Source organism: Vespa mandarinia, chromosome 7 (genome assembly GCF_050613455.1).
Source record: "Vespa mandarinia isolate Hongniang chromosome 7, ASM5061345v1, whole genome shotgun sequence".
Taxonomy (NCBI): domain Eukaryota; kingdom Metazoa; phylum Arthropoda; class Insecta; order Hymenoptera; family Vespidae; genus Vespa; species Vespa mandarinia.
The window spans coordinates 2,556,097-2,574,266 of NC_140816.1; the positions used below are offsets into that span (position 1 = coordinate 2,556,097).

The 18,170-nt window shown below is 32.6% G+C and overlaps 5 protein-coding genes across 8 annotated transcripts; 3 read left to right on the forward strand and 2 right to left on the reverse strand.

Moving 5' to 3' along the window:
- Positions 1-4: 4 nt before the first annotated feature.
- Positions 5-1,077, reverse strand: PolE4 (DNA polymerase epsilon subunit 4). The gene is made up of 2 exons (XM_035863827.2): positions 819-1,077; positions 5-433 (listed from the first exon to the last, which is right to left on the reverse strand). The coding sequence occupies exons 1-2, from the start codon at positions 1,059-1,061 to the stop codon at positions 293-295; spliced, it is 384 nt and encodes a 127-aa protein (XP_035719720.1). The 5' UTR covers positions 1,062-1,077; the 3' UTR covers positions 5-292.
- Positions 1,078-1,310: 233 nt separating this feature from the next.
- Positions 1,311-5,683, forward strand: LOC118440567 (uncharacterized). 3 transcript variants are annotated; one of them, XM_035863815.2, is made up of 8 exons: positions 1,312-2,330; positions 2,514-2,866; positions 2,957-3,044; positions 3,142-4,112; positions 4,208-4,421; positions 4,614-4,772; positions 4,851-5,130; positions 5,223-5,683. In XM_035863815.2, the coding sequence occupies exons 1-8, from the start codon at positions 1,625-1,627 to the stop codon at positions 5,569-5,571; spliced, it is 3,120 nt and encodes a 1,039-aa protein (XP_035719708.2). In that variant the 5' UTR covers positions 1,312-1,624; the 3' UTR covers positions 5,572-5,683. The 3 variants fall into 3 exon arrangements, with proteins under 3 accessions (XP_035719707.2, XP_035719708.2, XP_035719709.2); XM_035863816.2 differs by having other exon boundaries at positions 1,840-1,973; positions 2,104-2,866; positions 5,223-5,682; XM_035863814.2 differs by having other exon boundaries at positions 1,311-2,866.
- Positions 5,684-6,136: 453 nt separating this feature from the next.
- On the forward strand, positions 6,137-12,428 carry Lint-O (L(3)mbt interactor in ovarian somatic cells). 2 transcript variants are annotated; one of them, XM_035863818.2, is made up of 5 exons: positions 6,137-10,417; positions 10,516-10,738; positions 10,819-10,928; positions 11,003-11,377; positions 11,454-12,428. In XM_035863818.2, the coding sequence occupies exons 1-5, from the start codon at positions 9,275-9,277 to the stop codon at positions 11,598-11,600; spliced, it is 1,998 nt and encodes a 665-aa protein (XP_035719711.1). In that variant the 5' UTR covers positions 6,137-9,274; the 3' UTR covers positions 11,601-12,428. The 2 variants fall into 2 exon arrangements, with proteins under 2 accessions (XP_035719711.1, XP_035719712.1); XM_035863819.2 differs by having other exon boundaries at positions 6,139-10,417; positions 10,528-10,738; positions 11,454-12,424.
- Positions 12,429-13,471: 1,043 nt separating this feature from the next.
- LOC118440572 (uncharacterized) lies at positions 13,472-15,025 on the reverse strand. Its single transcript, XM_035863821.2, has 4 exons — positions 14,800-15,025; positions 14,573-14,687; positions 14,043-14,326; positions 13,472-13,870 (listed from the first exon to the last, which is right to left on the reverse strand). The coding sequence occupies exons 1-4, from the start codon at positions 14,938-14,940 to the stop codon at positions 13,538-13,540; spliced, it is 873 nt and encodes a 290-aa protein (XP_035719714.2). The 5' UTR covers positions 14,941-15,025; the 3' UTR covers positions 13,472-13,537.
- A 525-nt stretch (positions 15,026-15,550) lies between these two features.
- On the forward strand, positions 15,551-18,119 carry CCT3 (chaperonin containing TCP1 subunit 3). The gene is made up of 4 exons (XM_035863820.2): positions 15,551-15,859; positions 15,954-16,015; positions 16,330-17,467; positions 17,553-18,119. Exons 1-4 carry the CDS (start codon positions 15,823-15,825, stop codon positions 17,960-17,962), a joined length of 1,647 nt encoding a protein of 548 aa, XP_035719713.1. The 5' UTR covers positions 15,551-15,822; the 3' UTR covers positions 17,963-18,119.
- The last annotated feature ends 51 nt before the right edge of the window (positions 18,120-18,170 follow it).

An 18,170-nucleotide genomic window follows, 5' to 3' on the forward strand; every position in this document is an offset into this window, starting at 1 on the left:
TATCTTTCTATAAACATAATGATCTCTATAAACATAAAAATATTAACAAAAGATAATTTTTGAAATCATATTTAAAAGCTTTCTATTATTTTTTAATTAATACAAGTTATTTATTAGTGTTTTTGTGAAAATGCAAACAATAAAATATAAGAAATATAGAATATTTGTATGGATTTATTTTAATTATAAAAACAATTAAAGTTAGAAAATATAAAAATATTTATTAAACAATTTTTTATGTTATATTACATAATTCTTACTAATTAGAATATAAATTAAAAAAATTTCTAATTTACTCAAGCATTTCTTCTAAAAACACAAGTGCATCTACATTATTAATTGCATTTTCAATATCTCGTTTTTGGACTGTTTTTTTTTTTGTTTGTACAGTATACTTATAGGCTTCCTTTGCCAATGAATCAATAAAAAGTTCCTGAAAGAAGATGAATTGATGGATACAAAAATAATTCTAGAATATTCAAATAAAAGTGACTTATGTGTGTGTGTGTGTGTGTGTGTGTGTGTGTGTGTGTGTGTGTGTGTGTGTGTGTGTGTGTATATATATATATATATATTTATGAACTTAGTTATTTACTCTTACAACTGTTAAACACTAACTAAACTCAAATCTTATAATACAATTCTAATCTAATCTAATCTAATATGTTTCTTATTTCATTACATAAATACGTATTTATAATAGAATCATACCAAGTTACAATATACAATGTTTAATTAATAGTATAACAATAAGTTATAATATTATAAAAATCAGTTCAGTAAAATGTATTGGAAAAAAATATTGAAATAGTTATTACCGTCGATTTTGCTATTAAAAATACTGCCTCCTGATTAACCAAATTTACATCAGGATCCATTTTAATAATATTTCTTACTCTGCCTATAGGAAGTCTTACTAATTTCTCTCTTTGTTCCTCATCAGCTTGCAGAGCAGTATCGGTCTCTTCTTGAGAATCTTGCAAGTTTTCAGCACCATTACTGATATTACTTTCATTCAATTCTCCCTCATATGTCAAATCATCAATCTTGGCATTCGCCATGTTTATAGAATTTCGATCTTTTCAGTACGACAAAATAACAACTTCTAATACCCTATATATATGTATGTCGTACATACGACATATGTCAAATTTTTTAATTTAGATTATAGTCAAATATATAGCAGTAACATTATATTCAATAAACGTAATACGAATCTCACAAAATAATTAAAAGATTTTTACTTTATTCGATATTATATGCGAATTATGTTAATTTGTTGTTATAATATATAAATAAATAAATAAATATATATATATATATATATATATATCAATTAAATAAAATAATTAAAGGAGATTATTGACTTTCTAAGAAACGGTTTGCTTTGATTTGGTTCTACATTGCCATGCAGAAAAATTATCTCAAAGCTACAGAACAATATGGAATAAAGTTCATTGTGTTAGTAAATATAATGATTTTTTGTATATCCTCTAGAGGGCACCGCTAATAATATTTTTGAAATATATGTATATATATACATACTTTTTGAGCGCGTTTAACTGTAAAGTGGTAAACCGTCAATCTTTTTATCTCGAAAAACATTTCTTAAATTTAATAAGAAATGTGTGACCTTATAGATTTAGACAATTCCACGGGTACTTCATTGAATACAAAATTAGCATCGCCGTTAATTCCGGTACCTTCAAATATAGAACATAGAAATTTAAATATTTGTTGTGATAGAAATAATACATTGATAATAGAAAAACGTGAAAGTTTAGGTAATAATCCTTTTGATATGCTACTACATAAAGCGATAGAATATGTCAATAAGGAAGAAGATCCATTTGAAATAGTATATGAAAAAGCTTTAAAAGGAACTGACATTGCTGTATTAGAAAATAAGACCATTAATATTATAGATGATTTCAAATCTACATACACACAATTTTCGTGTGAATTAAAAGAAGGTAAAGTTTTGGATGAATCTTTTTCAAATCCTGATCTTAAAAAATCTACAGCTGAGATAAAGTCATTAAATTCATCAATATTAAATCACTCTGCAATGAATGATACATTATATGATACAAATTATAATAGGGAAGAAAATGAAATTAAATGTATGGTTCAACATAAAGTACCATTACATATCCAAGAAACTGATAGAGATATGAAAAATTTGATCCCAATAAATATAAAGTCAATACAAATGCGATCATATTCTCAAGGTGATATAATACATGAATGCAAACAGCTGTTAAAATATAGATCAAATTCTGCAACAGAAACATTAAAAACTGACGGAATAAATATAAATGATACAGAAGGCAAGTCTTCTTCAATATTTAATGATCAACTAAATAAAGGCTTCTTAGAAGATCAATACAATGATGTCTCTGTATTTTCTACTATATCAAATATTTCTAGCATTACAAGAAATTCTGGTTCTTTAACACAAAATTCTATGGCCTCAATGGTATCAAATAATACTATGAATTTTGCCTTCTTAGATAATTATTCTTCATTGGTATTTTGTGATACAAAATTAAATGAAAGGGTGAATAGTACTATGAATAAAGTATCTGTAAGTTCTGGAACATCATTACCTATTACACCAGCTCAAAAACAGATTGATATATCCGTTTTAGCACAAAAACTGAATGAATTAAAATTGAAGACATCAGAATTACAAGTTTCTCAAAAAGATAATAATGAAAGTGACAATCAACATATAAATACAAGAGCAACATTTGATGTTGATGATAAATTGCTTGATATTGATGTTTGTTTACCTGAAATTACATTTTCTAAGTTATCTAATAATAATACTAATTCAGATGCTTCTTCTGATTCCAATTTTCTTGTAAGTAAATAAAAAATAATTCTTTAATTTTACTTATTTTAAAATATTTTGTTTTTTTAGTTTAAACTTTTTATACTTATTGTTTTACAGAAAAATAATAACGTAAATAAATCAATATTAAATGAGGCTAAAGCTCTTGCAAAAACATTTGAAGAATATGCAGAAAAAGCTTTAGGATGTATGTATACTTTTTATTATTTTCTATCTTTGTATTATATCAAATTTTTATCATTAATTTTTACTGTCAATATAATTTTATGTTTCCATAATAACAGCAAATTCAGATGAACTGATTATAGATGATCCTATGTGGACTTCAGAATTATTGCCAGCATTTGAAGATGACATAGTAGATGACTTAATTGAGGTACCATCTTTAAATGCTAATAATAGGGAAGAGAAGATTGGTGACATCCTATGTTCTAATGATAAAACAAAATCACAGAATAACATTACAAAAAATATAGAAATAGTTCCTTTCAGTCAAATTATTGCTGATAAAAAAGCTACCTCCACTTTATTACTTGACCTCAAAAAAATAGTCACAACAGAAAATAATTCTGAGGCTAACAGACTACTTGAAAATTTAGAAAAAGTTTTAGGAATTCAATCCAGCAATATTGAATTATTATCTGCATATTTGCAAACAACAAATGATCCAGAAAATATCAAAAATACAAAAGAAGAAGAACATGATAATAAGAGTCATCTGGACGATTTAAAAATTCATGAAAACAAAGAATTATGTTGTAATAATAAAATAAAGAGTCGTGAAGTACTCAATGATAGTAAACAACTATTAATAAACGAAAATAAAATACAAAATGATTTACCATTAGTAAATACACAAACAGAAATTTCTCCAAAGAAAGAAAGATCTGTTGATATAGAAAAAAAAGAAAACGATGTTGATATTAACAATTCTACTCGGGAAAATATAAAAACAAATAATGATGAAAATAATAAAACAGAGAATAATGAAAAAGTTGCAGTAGAGCTGCTTATCAATTTAGGTAAAGTATTAAGTGGACAATCTAACGAATCAGCGACACTAAATTTGTTAAAGAATTTAGGGGAAGTATTAAATTTAGTATCAAAAAATAAGCAAGAAAAAAATAATGAACAAGATAATATAATTTCTACAAATATTGGAAGAACATCAACTAAAGAGAAATCTGGAAATAAAGTACAATCTACAATATCATTAAAAGTAAAACAAAGACGAAGTTTGGACTTAATATCAAAGGTGAGAACTTTAATAAGAAATTTGTTAAAATACATTATATTTTTTTCTCTATATGAAAAACTTTTTTATTATAATTTTAATATTTAATATTATAGATGAAACCATCTAACCAGAAAGCATTTAGAAGGAGTACTTGTGTAACTAGTGCATCTCCTAACAAAAAGCTGCAAAATTCATTGATACTTAAAGATAATAACAAATCTCAATTAAGTAAGAGTAAAAAGCGTTTTCCTAGTGATCCAGGTTCAATTAATCTGGTCTCATTTAAAAAAGAAGTTGCTGCTAACATAGGAGATCAGCAAATTATTAGTAAATATTAACATCTATTAATATTTAGTATTAAGTCCCTTATATTATGTTATATTACTGTTAATCCTTAATGTTTAAAAGGCTCTAATAAAGCTGGTCATACTTATAAAGTGATGTCCCTACAGCAGAATCTTTTAAGCATTAAAGAGTAAATGTAATATTTAAAATTTAATGAATTAAATTTCCTTCTAGATATACAAAAAATAAATACAGAAATAAATAACCCAAAGGAAAAACCACCTATCAAATTTGTTGTCAAAAGTCAATTAAAAAACAAATCAAAATTCGAAGTTGTGAATAAAAAAGGTCCTATGAAAGCAATTATTCCAATAGGAAATATGCACAGAAAAAGTATACACGTAGAACGAAAAAACTAAACATATAAAATATATAAATAGATGAAATTTCTCACTTAAATCTATGTTCTAGGTATTACTACACCTCCGAAATCACCTAAGAATGTACAACCCTGCATTAAAATATTCAGTAGCACACCCAATTCGATGGAAAATGAAATTGAATTTAAAAAATCTCCTAAATTAAAACCAATGGCATCATCGACACCAGACTCTCTTAAACATAAATCTGTTGTACAATTGCCAATGCTTCAACGTTGCGACAAGATAAATGCTTCATGCGATATATCACCAATAAACGTACAGGAGGAAATAACTACTGATAAATGTAAAGTTTATCTTAGTCCAAAAAGGTGAGAATATACACAATATATTTTTTATTCACAAACAAAAAGAAAACAACTGTAGTAAATATTATTAAATATAACTTCTTGTTTATCTACAGAGTGAATAAATGTTGTTCACCAAGAAGAGGGACGCCTAAAAGTCAGATAAAAGAGTCTAGTATTCCAAAATATTCCACGTCTCCCGGTGTTCTTGTAAGAGTCCCATCGCAAGATATCAATAAATCACAAGAAATATCAATATCGTCACAAATTTTATCTAAAAAAGAAGAAAATATTTATAAAAAATCACCGATGACTAGCAAAAAAATCGGAATAACAGAGCTGAAAAGTCCTTTAAAAGATAGTAATCATATTGTTACCAAGGGGAAACCATTAAATTTAACTTCTAAACTTCGAAGAAGCAATAATAAAATTAATGGAAGTGAAAAGGAAAATACATTTTCATAATATTCATGGTGAAAAGCAAATCATCGTATAAATCATTATATAGTACATTAATGTTCTTTTTTTCAAGTTCCTTTTAGTCATATACTTTTTTCCGAGGTAAAATTTTTGTATTCATTTTATAATAAAATCATTGAAAAATGAATAAAAGATCATCTAATCAAATGCGCATTGATAATATACGAATTGAGAACATGAATACATCGATATTTGGTATTATATATTATCATCAGAGAAAATAGACAGTTTTATTGTACAAACGGTAGATACCGCTAGAAGGATAGCAATTATCGGACAGGTAAAAGTTATACCGTGAGGACCAGATAAAGCTGTTCAAGTAAATTCCTAAAAAGGAAACAATAGAACAGTTATATTTTGATAATTGAAATATATTAAATAGATAATACAAAATTGACATTGTTTCATTCGTATTTGACTGTGAGTCAGGTAAAAGAAAATCTAGAAGAAGTAGGGGTAAAAAGGTCGAGGAGAGGGGAGGAGCTCGATCGGTCGACGGAGCTGCGTCCTTCCCCTCCTGTGACTATCAGAAGCGCGCTCCGCGTGTACCGTAGAGCGTCGAGTGCGGCTCCGCTCATCCATATTCGCGTCAAAGCCGCACCCGGCGTGGCGTGGCGCGGTACGTTACGTTTGCTAGCGTTACGGTGCGGTACAATGTGTTGCGATGTCGTGCGATGTGGTAGAGCAAAGCGCACGTAATTCTTGTCAAGATATCTTATGTCGTTATTCGGTACTACAATTATAATCGTGTTAAAACAACACGAGCGCAAGATTGTTGGCGCTGGATTGGCGCTAGATCGACGCTGGATCGGCGCAGTACCCAAAGAGCGTATCGAGCACGTTGAAGTGCGTTACGATTCGTACGGATGAGTCGATCGGTCGATCTTTCTCAGGCGGTTCGTGCGAAGCGCGAGAAGAAAAAGAGCGCGTCTCGCGCTTACGTCGTGCTTGTGTCGTCGTCTCCGTCTCCGTCTCCGTCACCGTCGCCGTCGCCGTCTTCGTGCCGTCACCGTCTCGTCGTATCGTGTGCGGATAAACGCGCGCGCGCACGTCTTCGCTTAGCTGCACCTTGCTCGCATGAGACAAAAAGAGGATCGACGACGCGTCGAATAGTAGCAAGCAAAAGTACAAACGAAAGAAAGGAAAGAAGGAAGGAATAGAGTTCGTGCGCCTTGCAAGACAAGGAAAATTCGAGGTAATTTCAGTTTGATCACTGCACCGACCATACCACTGTAGTAAGGAGCGCGCGACAGAGGAGCTCCGGGTTACGCGCTCTTTATCGACGTTCTCCAGACTTTTCGACCACTCGCTCCTGATTTTAGAGCACCTAATGTATGCAAAAATGTGTATGCTCGAGCAGCGGCAATATTACGTATCGTGTGACGGTACATAAAGATATATACGCACTTACGTATATTATATACACATGCATATATATATAGATATATTACATATATATACATATATACGTATATGTATACTGCACGACACATTCATCGTGTAGACACATATATGCGCGCTCTTACACAGGAATATACGAGTACGTAAATGCACGTTTATGTAGATTTGTCCGTGGAACCCGAACGCGTTGCGACGTTTGTAGGTGTGCGGCGCGCGCTCTGCCTGCGCGTCGTTTGCAACTACGGCTGTGGGCCGCTGGCAATCGTTCTTGCGACGCGCGTGAGAGAGGATCGTTGTTCGTTCGGTCCTTCTTTCGTCCTCTCGTTTCTTCGTTCGTTCGTTCGTTCGTTCTTTCGTCAACCCATTTGTTCAATTCCCTGTTTGCTCAGGAAACGTATTATCAGTTGCAAAACGTAAAACTAATCGACAACGTGAGAATAAAAGAGAGAAAGAGAGAGAGAAAGAGAGTGTAGGAGAAGAGAGGTAGCGCGAAGAACGAGGCGCGATCGTGGCGCGCCGATGATACGAGACGGTGCGTGGACCGACGACGTGCGGACAGAGACGACCGTGCGCAACCGAGATTCTTTCTTTGCTCACGTCGCCCCCGGCGTGACTTACCGAGGACACTATATACCTATGAGCGAGCGTAAAAAGCGTTTTGTGCGGCCGAAAGATCGAGTGGAAACACTGTCCCTTTTGCGAGGGCACAACCCTCCTTCTTGAAACTTTTAATACCGAAAAAAGAAGAGAGAGTGAGAGAGAGAAAGAGAAAAAGAAGGAGTTAAGAGAAAGTGGAAATACAAGAGAATATAGGGAATATAGAGGTAATAAAAAAAAGAAAAATACAGATATTATTCTATTGAACGCCGAATATTTCTTTCTTCGTATATCCTTTTTGATCGTCTAAATTCATCGTATTTGCGCAGCAGCTAAAGGAAAGGAAAAGGTACGAAAAGAAAAAAAGAAAAGATTTCGTTCGAAATTGCCCTTCAACGTACGATCCAACGTAACGAGCTAACTGACTTTCGTAGAGAATATCATCGGCTATCGGTCGTATCCGACTTTCTCCCTCCCTCATACACGGCGCGCGGCAGCGGTCTCCGGCTTGCGCGCGCGCGCGGGCTACAGACGAAGGGCGCGAGCGGTGCTTGCGATTCGAAAACTCCTTCGAGGATTGACCATGCGTACGAGCGAGCGATGAGCGATCGCTTGTGAGATCCCGTAGGAGTAGGAGAAAGGGGAAGAGTTGAAGGTGGTGGAGGTGGAAAAGGAGGAGGAGGAAGAGAAGGAGGACGACGACGACAACGACAACGTCGAGAGAGAAAGAGAGAGAGAGATAGAGAGAGAGAGATAGAGAGAGAGAGAGAGAGAGAGAGAGGGAAAAGAGAAGAGAATCGGCACGAGTATAGCGACGAAGCGAGGAGAAGCAAAGTGCCGCTTCGCGCGTTCGAACGAGCTACAGACTTTGCTACGCTATTGAACTTCGTTGATCGTAACAATCGATGTTGCTTTTCGTTCGCATCTAACCGAGTTGTGCTCTGCGCGTTTAACAAGTTTCTTCGAGATTTACGCTTTCTTTTTTGCCTTCGCCTTCGCCTTCGCCTTCGATTCGTCGACGAGCAGCGACACTCTTGGACTTTTTCATCCGTCGGACTACTTTTCTCTTGTTTTCTCTTTCTTGCGGCACGTTGACGGTATAAAGTTGCGCACGAACGAACGAGGGGCTACTACGCGAGACAGATCTCGAGTTCAAGAAGAGACATTATACGACCGCTGCGACCATTATTCAACGACCTTGTTTCTTGTGCTTGTTTTATGCAGGCTTAAGGGATACACGTTATCATGAAGAGAATAGAAAAAATTTTAACTTCGTTGTTCGCGCGAGAATGATCCGATGCAAGCGCGCGAATCCGCACGAGTGAGGGACGGTAAAAGGGAGATAGATCGAGAAAGAGAGAGAGAGAAAGCGATAGGGGTGGGGGGAAAGGTCGAAGCGCGAATACGCGTGCGGCCGGACAAAAAACGCGCGTAGAGCTCTGAACCTAAAGATAATACGCGGAAGCCGACGAGATCAAGTAGCTCTCTGTAACCCTTGATATCGCTAAGTGATATAAGAAAATAACTTTTACAGAGGTGTAAAAGAAGACGTGCACGTTGTTGTTGCCTTCAAGAAGACGAACGTGTGCGGTAAAGAAAGTGTAAGATAGAGCGAGTGAACGAGGAAGGAAAAGTAAAGTAGAGAGAGAGAGAGAGAGAGCAAAGGGTGGTAACAGCGCTACGTGAAAGGATGCAGCAGCACCGGGTGGAAACACAGATCCGTCACGAGGAGCAGATCCTGGAGGCGATAGATCAGTTGCGCCGACGTAAGGCGCGTCCCGATGCCGATCGTATTTGTAACTACCTGCTTCGAAAATTTTCGGTAGATGTACGAGATACGATCGCCGATCTTCATCGCTTAATCGAGGCTGAGAAGGTTATACAAGTTGATTATAAAGGTAATACAAGCTATAGAAACGCGTCCAAGTGGTCGCGTTTACAACTTTACAAAAATCGACCGGAAGGCTTCGTAAAGGAGAAACTGAATTCGGGGATGGTGGCTGGCGCGGTTGCCGAGCTCGTCGTCGAGGAACCGGATTACCTTGATCAAGGCGTGCCGGCTTATAGATTGGTCGAGCAGCTGCTCGATGGTGTTTCGAATCCTACCTCTAGGCGTATGGTCGAGGATTTCCTCGGGAAGGAAGTTGCGAGTGGTAATTTAACACGTCTCTCTAACGGCAATTATTCGCTGGTGGCGACATCCGACATGACGACTGCAACCGAATCGACGCATCGTGAGACCTTCACCCTTGAGAATATAGAAAATGGTAACATTAGGCGTAAGGACTCACAAACGGTTTCCTCGACCACTAGTGGCCCTTATGATTTCGATGAGACGGAGAATTTGACGATCGCCGATTCGGCTTCAAATACACCAAGGTCTTCGCGTCAAGCGAGTCCGAAGCCAGAAGCGTCGACTAAAAAGGAAGAATGTTTCGATATTCTCCTTACCAAAAATCAAGATCGTACCGAAGAAACTTCTCTCGATGGCGATCGAACGAAGGAGTCCGAAGATCCACTAGTTAGTGTCGACGAACGTAAAGACGACGCCAAAAGTACGGACAATCAGTGCCATAACCTCAAAAGATCCTCCAAATCGGAACGTAAGCAACGCCTACTCGTCAGGACAGATGATCCTATGGACATAGAGATCAAGTTCGAAGAGTTTCGCAAAGACAATAAAGAAGAATCTTCCACACAAAAAGAGAAGAGGGAGGACAACGAACATTTTAGCGAAGATCGTGACGACGAAGATGCTGGTAGGAGTTCTACGAACCCTTCCCCTACACCATCCAACGTCAATGTAGGTGGTTTTCGTAGTGCTCGTAGAAAGGTTCGTTTCTGCTCATTCATTATACTTAATTACAGGAAATTATTAATGCTTTAACAATTATACAATCTCTTTTTTTTGTTCTTTGATTTCAACTCAAGACCATTTTCCAGAGAGCAAAAAAAGTCTTCGACCCATCCGATAACAACCTTGTAAGGCGAAAACGTGGTAGACAATCTGGTACTCAAAATAAAACTGCTACAATTCAAGAGCCTCAGGAAACTGTTAAACCACAGATTAAAGATGGGCCTTGTAGACAATGTAGTCTTTGCGCTAAAGAAAAACAAGAAGCATTAGTTGCCTGTCGAGATTGTACAGTAAGAGGTGAGTTCCATGGATCTTTGCTTTTCTTTAAAATTAATTTAAATGTTAGTGTTATACATGTATATTTCGATTTTTTTTAGCCCATCCAAGTTGCATTTACAGTCCAGAAGAAATAATTCATAAAGCTGGTAGTAATTGGCAATGTGAACGTTGTAAGACTTGTACTATCTGTTGCGAAACTTCAGATGCTGTAAGTTGAAATATTATTTTTGTAATAGTAATTTAATTATTTTCATATGTTAATTATTTTTCTGCGTTTTATAGGGACCACTAATTACTTGTTACTCCTGCGATGAAGCATATCATCATTGTTGCCATTCACCACGTGTTATAAATCCAAAATCAAATTTAAGGTGGCAGTGTAACGACTGCATTCAAAAACAACAGAAAACGAACAACAATCAAACTGTCACCCTTGTTTCTACACGACCTGATACTCCATCAAGTACACCTGTATTACCGCCTGTTTTAAGTCCACAAGTATCGCCTGCTCGCGCATCTTCTGATCAAATGGAAGACGATGCTACTAAAGATGGAATCGATCCAAATATCCCTGACGCTTCAGATTGGACATCTGAACAAGTATATCAATATTTTGCCAGATTATTTCCTAAAGAAGCAGAAGTATTTAGGCAACAAGTAAGTAACACAGAATATATTTCATTGTTTTAATTATAAAGTAATTGTATTTCACATATTTGTTATATGTTTACAGGATATAGATGGTCATTCTCTTTTATTGATGAAAAGGTCGGACGTATTAAGTGGACTTGACTTGCTCTTAGGCCCAGCACTAAAAATTTATAGACACGTTTTAAAACTTCAAGTTAGACGGGATGATCCGAAGCTTTATTGGTTGTAAATTTATTTTAATATTTTAAGAAAAATATTTATAAGGAAAATGTTAATGCTCACTATATGTTGTACAGATCAATTTTCTTAACTTTACACATTCTATGTTAATATCTTTTTCAATTCTATATATTTTTTCATATTATGCATATTGTGATAATCGGAATTGGAAAAGTGATAACGTCTGAAAACTTTGAAAAAATTTAGTACATAATATAGAGATTATTTATATAATTAGAGCGGAAAAACAGTTGTATTTCTTACACTGTAGCATCTCTGTTTAAAAGATGCTTACATCGTAAGTTGTATGTTATATACTTCTGTTGTATATTGTACAACAAGGGTTTTAAAGACTATTATGTTTAAATAATATAGTGAGTCTACAAATAGCCAGTCTTATAAGAAAATTGTAGTATAATAATATTGCATAGTTTTTATTTTTGTTACAATACATAGTAAGATAAATATTTAGCATCTTTTCGATACTCTATTTAAGGAACATCGATATATTAATTTCAGATATATCTTCCTGTATAATAAATGTTTTGATATTTACATTGCATATTTTTATTACTAATAAGATAAAACTTTGTTTTCTGCTTTCTAGAAATGAGAATTATGAGATTAGTATTACTACATACATAGATCATTAATAAGTTATATAAAAATATCTGAAAATCTCTTTTACAAGCAGGAACTTACTTTTTTAGATACGAAGAAAAACTATCCTGCCTTTGGTGATATCTCATTATTGCATTTTGAAAGTACTAACGATAATGTTAAAAAACGTTGATTTTTTTATAAAATATAATAGATATATTATGCCATTTCACTTGTTATTCAACACTTTGTAAATTATGTAACATTATATGAATACTCAATTTTAACATTATCATTCTTTTATATTTATAAAATATATAATTTTATTTACTATTGTATTTTTATTATAATTGTTAGAAAACAATTATTACATAGCATAAATGCTGTGCCAAGATGTACATAAAATAACTTTTTTATTCATTAGCATATGATAACACATAATAGGGTCAATTTTATATAATGAAAAAGATTTATTGTATTAAACATCAATTTTTCCTAAATACTTTATTTTAAAACACATAAATCTTATGTCACAAAAATGTTTTAAGTCAACAGCTAATATTAACAAATTATCCATCTAGGATCACAATAATATCTCATAAAAATGATAAATCTAGATTATTTCTATCAATGTACCCATAGATACAATTATTCATGTTTTATTATTATAGTGATAAAAATAAAGAAATAGTTTGGTTCTATAAAATCTGTGGTTTATGGAAAATTGTTATATTGGTTATTATAGAGTTGTTTGCCTTATAAATTATATTAAAAATAATATATGTGCCTATAATGGCTTTTGATATTGATGTAAAAAAGTTGTACAGTCTTTAAACCAGTCTATCTCGTGCATACATTAATCATCTTCACTATTTTGATTGAATGTAAAAAGCATTAGTATCACATTGCATAATAATTCTTTCAAGACAACAAAAATTATAACTACTTATATAAGAACATTTATGACATGAAATACTTCAAACATATATGGTGTTTTATAGTATTGCACTCAATTAATACTTTTTTGGAATAATCAATTTTGAATTGATTACTTATGAAAGTTGAAAGCATGAAACATTAATGAATTAAATTGTTGCTTATTTTTACATATATATCATATCAAAACTTGTATTTAACTTATGAATTGTTGGATAGCATCTTGTAAGAAGCAAACATTTTAACAGTGCCAGAATGTAAAGGGCAACTGTAATGTAAATATCTTTTATTCAAACTTTTGTGAATATATATATATATATATATATATATATTTAATATATATATTTAATATATATATATATTTAATTTTAATAATCTCCAAAATTACTTAATATTCCAATAACAAAGTACTTAAACTTTTAAGTTAACATCCAATTCATCATTAACATCAGTATATTTAGGAGGAGGCTTTTTATGAAATGGTTCTTCATCTGGCATATACAATGTTACTTTACCTAATGCTTTCTGTTTATCAATAACAAATTCTTTTATATTATCATATGTTCTATATAAATACATACACACTGCAAGTAATGCTATTGCAGCTGCTGTAGCAGAGGCAAAACGTGCAGATGGCATACCAGCATGTCTTGATGCACACTGAAACCAATCGGATCCAGGTATCCATGATGAAGTTGGTTCAGATTCTCCTGAATAGTCTGATGGAGTTTCATAGTCCATGGTCTACATTTTCATAGTATTGAGATTACTTATTAAAAAGCATTTTATTTATAAAAAAATTATTTGGTTATGCAAAATTAGTAATTTTTCTTATAATGTTAAAGAAACGTTTTTGCTAGTTAGTCTCAATTAATAATACACATTTAAAATATTGTAATATAAATATAAGACTTACCCCGGCATCCATTGGAACAGTTTTGATATAAGTTTGAGGTAATTTAAACCCATTGGAGTCCCACCACCTTGGAAGAAGCTCTTTTCGAATACCAGGGTCTGTTAGAATATCATTTTCTGGTATATCAGGATACATTAGTAATGTGTTAGAATCTACATATTCCTCTACATAGATAGCAATAGAAAAGAGTGATAACAAGTCGGAGACACGTTGTTTGGCCATAAAGTCACAACCAGTGCTGCAAGCATAGCGATCTTGTGGTTCTGCGTATGCTTCTGTGCATGCTATTGAAAGAAAGTTTAGTTACTTTTTCTTATATAACTAAAACAAAAAGATAAAAGCAAGCATTGTTTCCTACATTATTTAAGCTTAATATGTAATTAAAAATACAAAGATGTAACAGCTATAAGAATATTTTTAAACGTTATTGCCATGCATATTCTGTTAGCTGAAATATTTTTCTTAATGCTAAAAATTTAAAGCAATGTTTTTGTGGAATATTATTAAAATTAGAATGGAGTTAAATTTACAAGCTTCACAGGCATCCCTAGTGCCATTTAAGCCATTGGGTTCCAGTCCATAATTCAAGTCCACTAAATTGAAAAATCTACAGCCTCGTTGACAACAAGACTTTATATACTTGCTCTGAAAGGAAGAATGAAAGTAATAATATGCGTATATAATCAAAAATATACTTTTCATAAGTTATACTATAGAAGTAAATTCATGGTTCTTAAAATCAATACAATATTCATACGTTTGTGAGAGAAAGTGGTGTTTTCTCACATAAAGTGATACAAGGATCTTCACGATTTAAAAAATTATAACATATGTCACAATACACAATATTTATCAGAAATAACATTAAAAAGATAGCACTTTCTTTATATTTTTTCATCTCAATTCGTGGTATATTAACAATCTGTGTTTAGGAATCAAATGTTCTTAATAGGGAGGTCAAACTCATATAGGAAACTACAGTTGAAAACTAAATGTTATACCTTTACTGTCGATAGGTGCGCTAATATCGTCACCAACCATGTTCTCTCAGGAAAATAAACTATATAGTATATTATTATTTGCTATTTTATAAAATTTCAATAATATTAACTATATTATAAAAATACATGTATTAAAAGTGAACATGGTAATTGATATATCATAATGTTATATTGATTTGTAATTAACTTTTTTAATGTAGAATTACAAAATGGGTTTCTATGATCAAAGCTTAAATGACTCATACAAATAAGTCTTAAGATATACATTCGTAGAATTTAATTGTTGTTATTAAAATAAATACGAATATAAAAAAATAATATATTCAATATTTATGTTTTCAATGTTTAGGAATTATACTTTGCATTCTCAATGATTAATAACATGGAATGTTGATATTGCGCGTTCGAATGGTATATACATCATATTTATGAGTTTTTTTTTATTTATATGTTAATCGTTTTACATCACTATTTCTATAGATAATGAAACTTTTTCCCATAGGTAAATATAAAATTTACATTAAGATTAAAATACAAAACGATCTTATTTTGTGATTTAGAACGTATTTATAAACATCTTATTTGAATAACGTATTACCCGCGATTGGGTTCGTTCATATTTGTCGGCATTCGTGAGTAACTAATCCATTGGTACGAGGTTGGTTCGTTGTTAATCTTTCCATTCTTGTCTAAAAAAGAGTACTAAGTATATTTAGTATTTCAATATAAAGAAAGATTGTTTATTTGTTTCGCTTTACAATTAATTGAAGATCGAAAAAATGTTTGGACCAGGAGCTGCTCCTATTGTAGTATTAAGTAAGTTGAAAATCATGAAGACGATTAGCGTTTGTTTGTCAAATCAAAACGAAAATTGTATTTAACGCAATGTCGTGTGCTTTAATCATTGCAGGTCAGAATACGAAACGAGAGACAGGAAGAAAGGTACAAAAAGAGAATATTCAAGCAGGAAAGGTAAGTGGTCTGAAGATCGAATAATTCGTGATCATGAAACTCCTTTTATGGACTTTTTCCATCTTGGCACACCCACGTGCACTTATATTATGAATATAGCGAGAATTTTTCAAAAATTGTCGAAAGCTATAAATTGAATTTATTTAAAATTTGATTTCTTTTCTCTTTATATGTATTTCGTTAAGCAAAATAATAATATAATTTTATACATATATATATATATATATATATATATATATATATCTTGAGTGAATACCGATTTTATTTTGTTACTGTATTATTAAAAATATAAAGATAAATTTCTTTTTGTAAAGGCAATTGCAGATGTCATTAGAACATGTCTGGGTCCACAAGCAATGTTAAAAATGCTGATGGATCCAATGGGTGGTATTGTTATGACAAACGATGGAAATGCTATTCTCCGTGAAATTACAGTACAGCATCCAGCTGGAAAATCAATGATTGAAATAGCTAGAACTCAAGATGAAGAAGTTGGAGATGGTACAACTTCTGTGATTGTGTTAGCAGGGGAAATTCTGGCTACTGCAGAACCATTTTTAGAACAAAGCATGCATCCTACTGTTATTATACGAGCATATCGACAAGCTTTAGAAGATATGGTGATAATTCTAAATGAACAAGTCAGTATGGATCTTGATTGTAATGATCGCAATAAATTGATTCAAGTGATAAACTCATGTGTAGGAACCAAGTTTATAGGGCGTTGGGCCAAATTAGCTTGTCAGATTGCATTGGATGCAGTTAGTACTGTAATGTTAGAAGAAAATGGCCGTAAAGAGATAGATATTAAGCGTTATGCAAAAGTTGAAAAAATTCCTGGAGGATCTATTGAAGATAGCACTGTTCTTAAGGGTGTCATGTTTAATAAAGATGTAACACATCCAAAAATGAGACGTTATATAAAAAATCCTAGGATTGTTCTGTTGGACTGTCCTTTGGAATATAAAAAGGGAGAATCCCAAACAAATATTGAAATATTAAAAGACACTGATTTTACAAGAATTTTGGAACTGGAAGAAGAACATGTAAAAAAAATTTGTGAAGATATAATTTTAGTTAAACCAGATTTAGTAATTACTGAAAAGGGCGTTTCAGATTTAGCCCAACACTATCTTGTAAAAGCTGGAATTTCTGCTATTCGTCGTTTAAGAAAAAGTGATATTAATAGAGTAGCAAGAGCTTGTGGTGCAACAGTAGTAAATCGTACTGAAGAACTTAGAGAAGAAGATGTTGGAACTAAAGCTGGGCTTATGGAAATAAAAAAAGTAGGAGATGAATACTTTTGCTTTATTGCAGATTGCAAAGATCCTAAAGCTTGTACAATAATTTTACGAGGTGCTAGTAAAGATGTACTGAATGAAACTGAACGAAATTTGCAAGATGCTTTACATGTTGCACGGAACCTTCTTTTAGAACCTAAACTAGTACCAGGTATATAAAATATATTAAATTTAACATAAGAATAAGATATAATGATCTCAATTGAGTTATGATCTAATGATTATATTTATTATAGGTGGTGGTGCCGTTGAAATGGCAGTTTCTCGTCTTTTGTCTGAGAAAGCAGCAGGTCTTGCTGGTGTCGAACAATGGCCATACAAAGCAATTGCACATGCTTTAGAAATAATTCCTAGAACATTGGCACAGAATTGTGGAGCAAATACTATTAGAACATTGACAGCACTTCGTGCAAAGCACACAACAGAAGGAACAACTTGGGGGATTGATGGAGAAACAGGACAATTGGTTGACATGAAGGAACGTGGAATTTGGGAACCACTTTCAGTTAAATTACAAACATATAAAACCGCTATAGAAACTGCTATTTTGCTCTTGAGAATTGATGATATTGTGTCAGGAAGTAAAAAGAAGAAATCTGATAATGAATCACCAAGTCAAGTGACCGAAGAATCCATGAAAGATTAAATTATATAATTTTTCTCTTAAATTTCAATTGCTTGTATCTACATTAAGAATTAATTATTTGCAGTCGTAATTGTGTTGCAATTTCATTTGCATATTTACACGCTTCACCTTTGTGTATGCATTTTCATACAATAAAAATAAATCTTAATAAATAATATATATAATACTTTTATGTATTTTTCGTAAGTATGAGTGACGTTGTAACAAT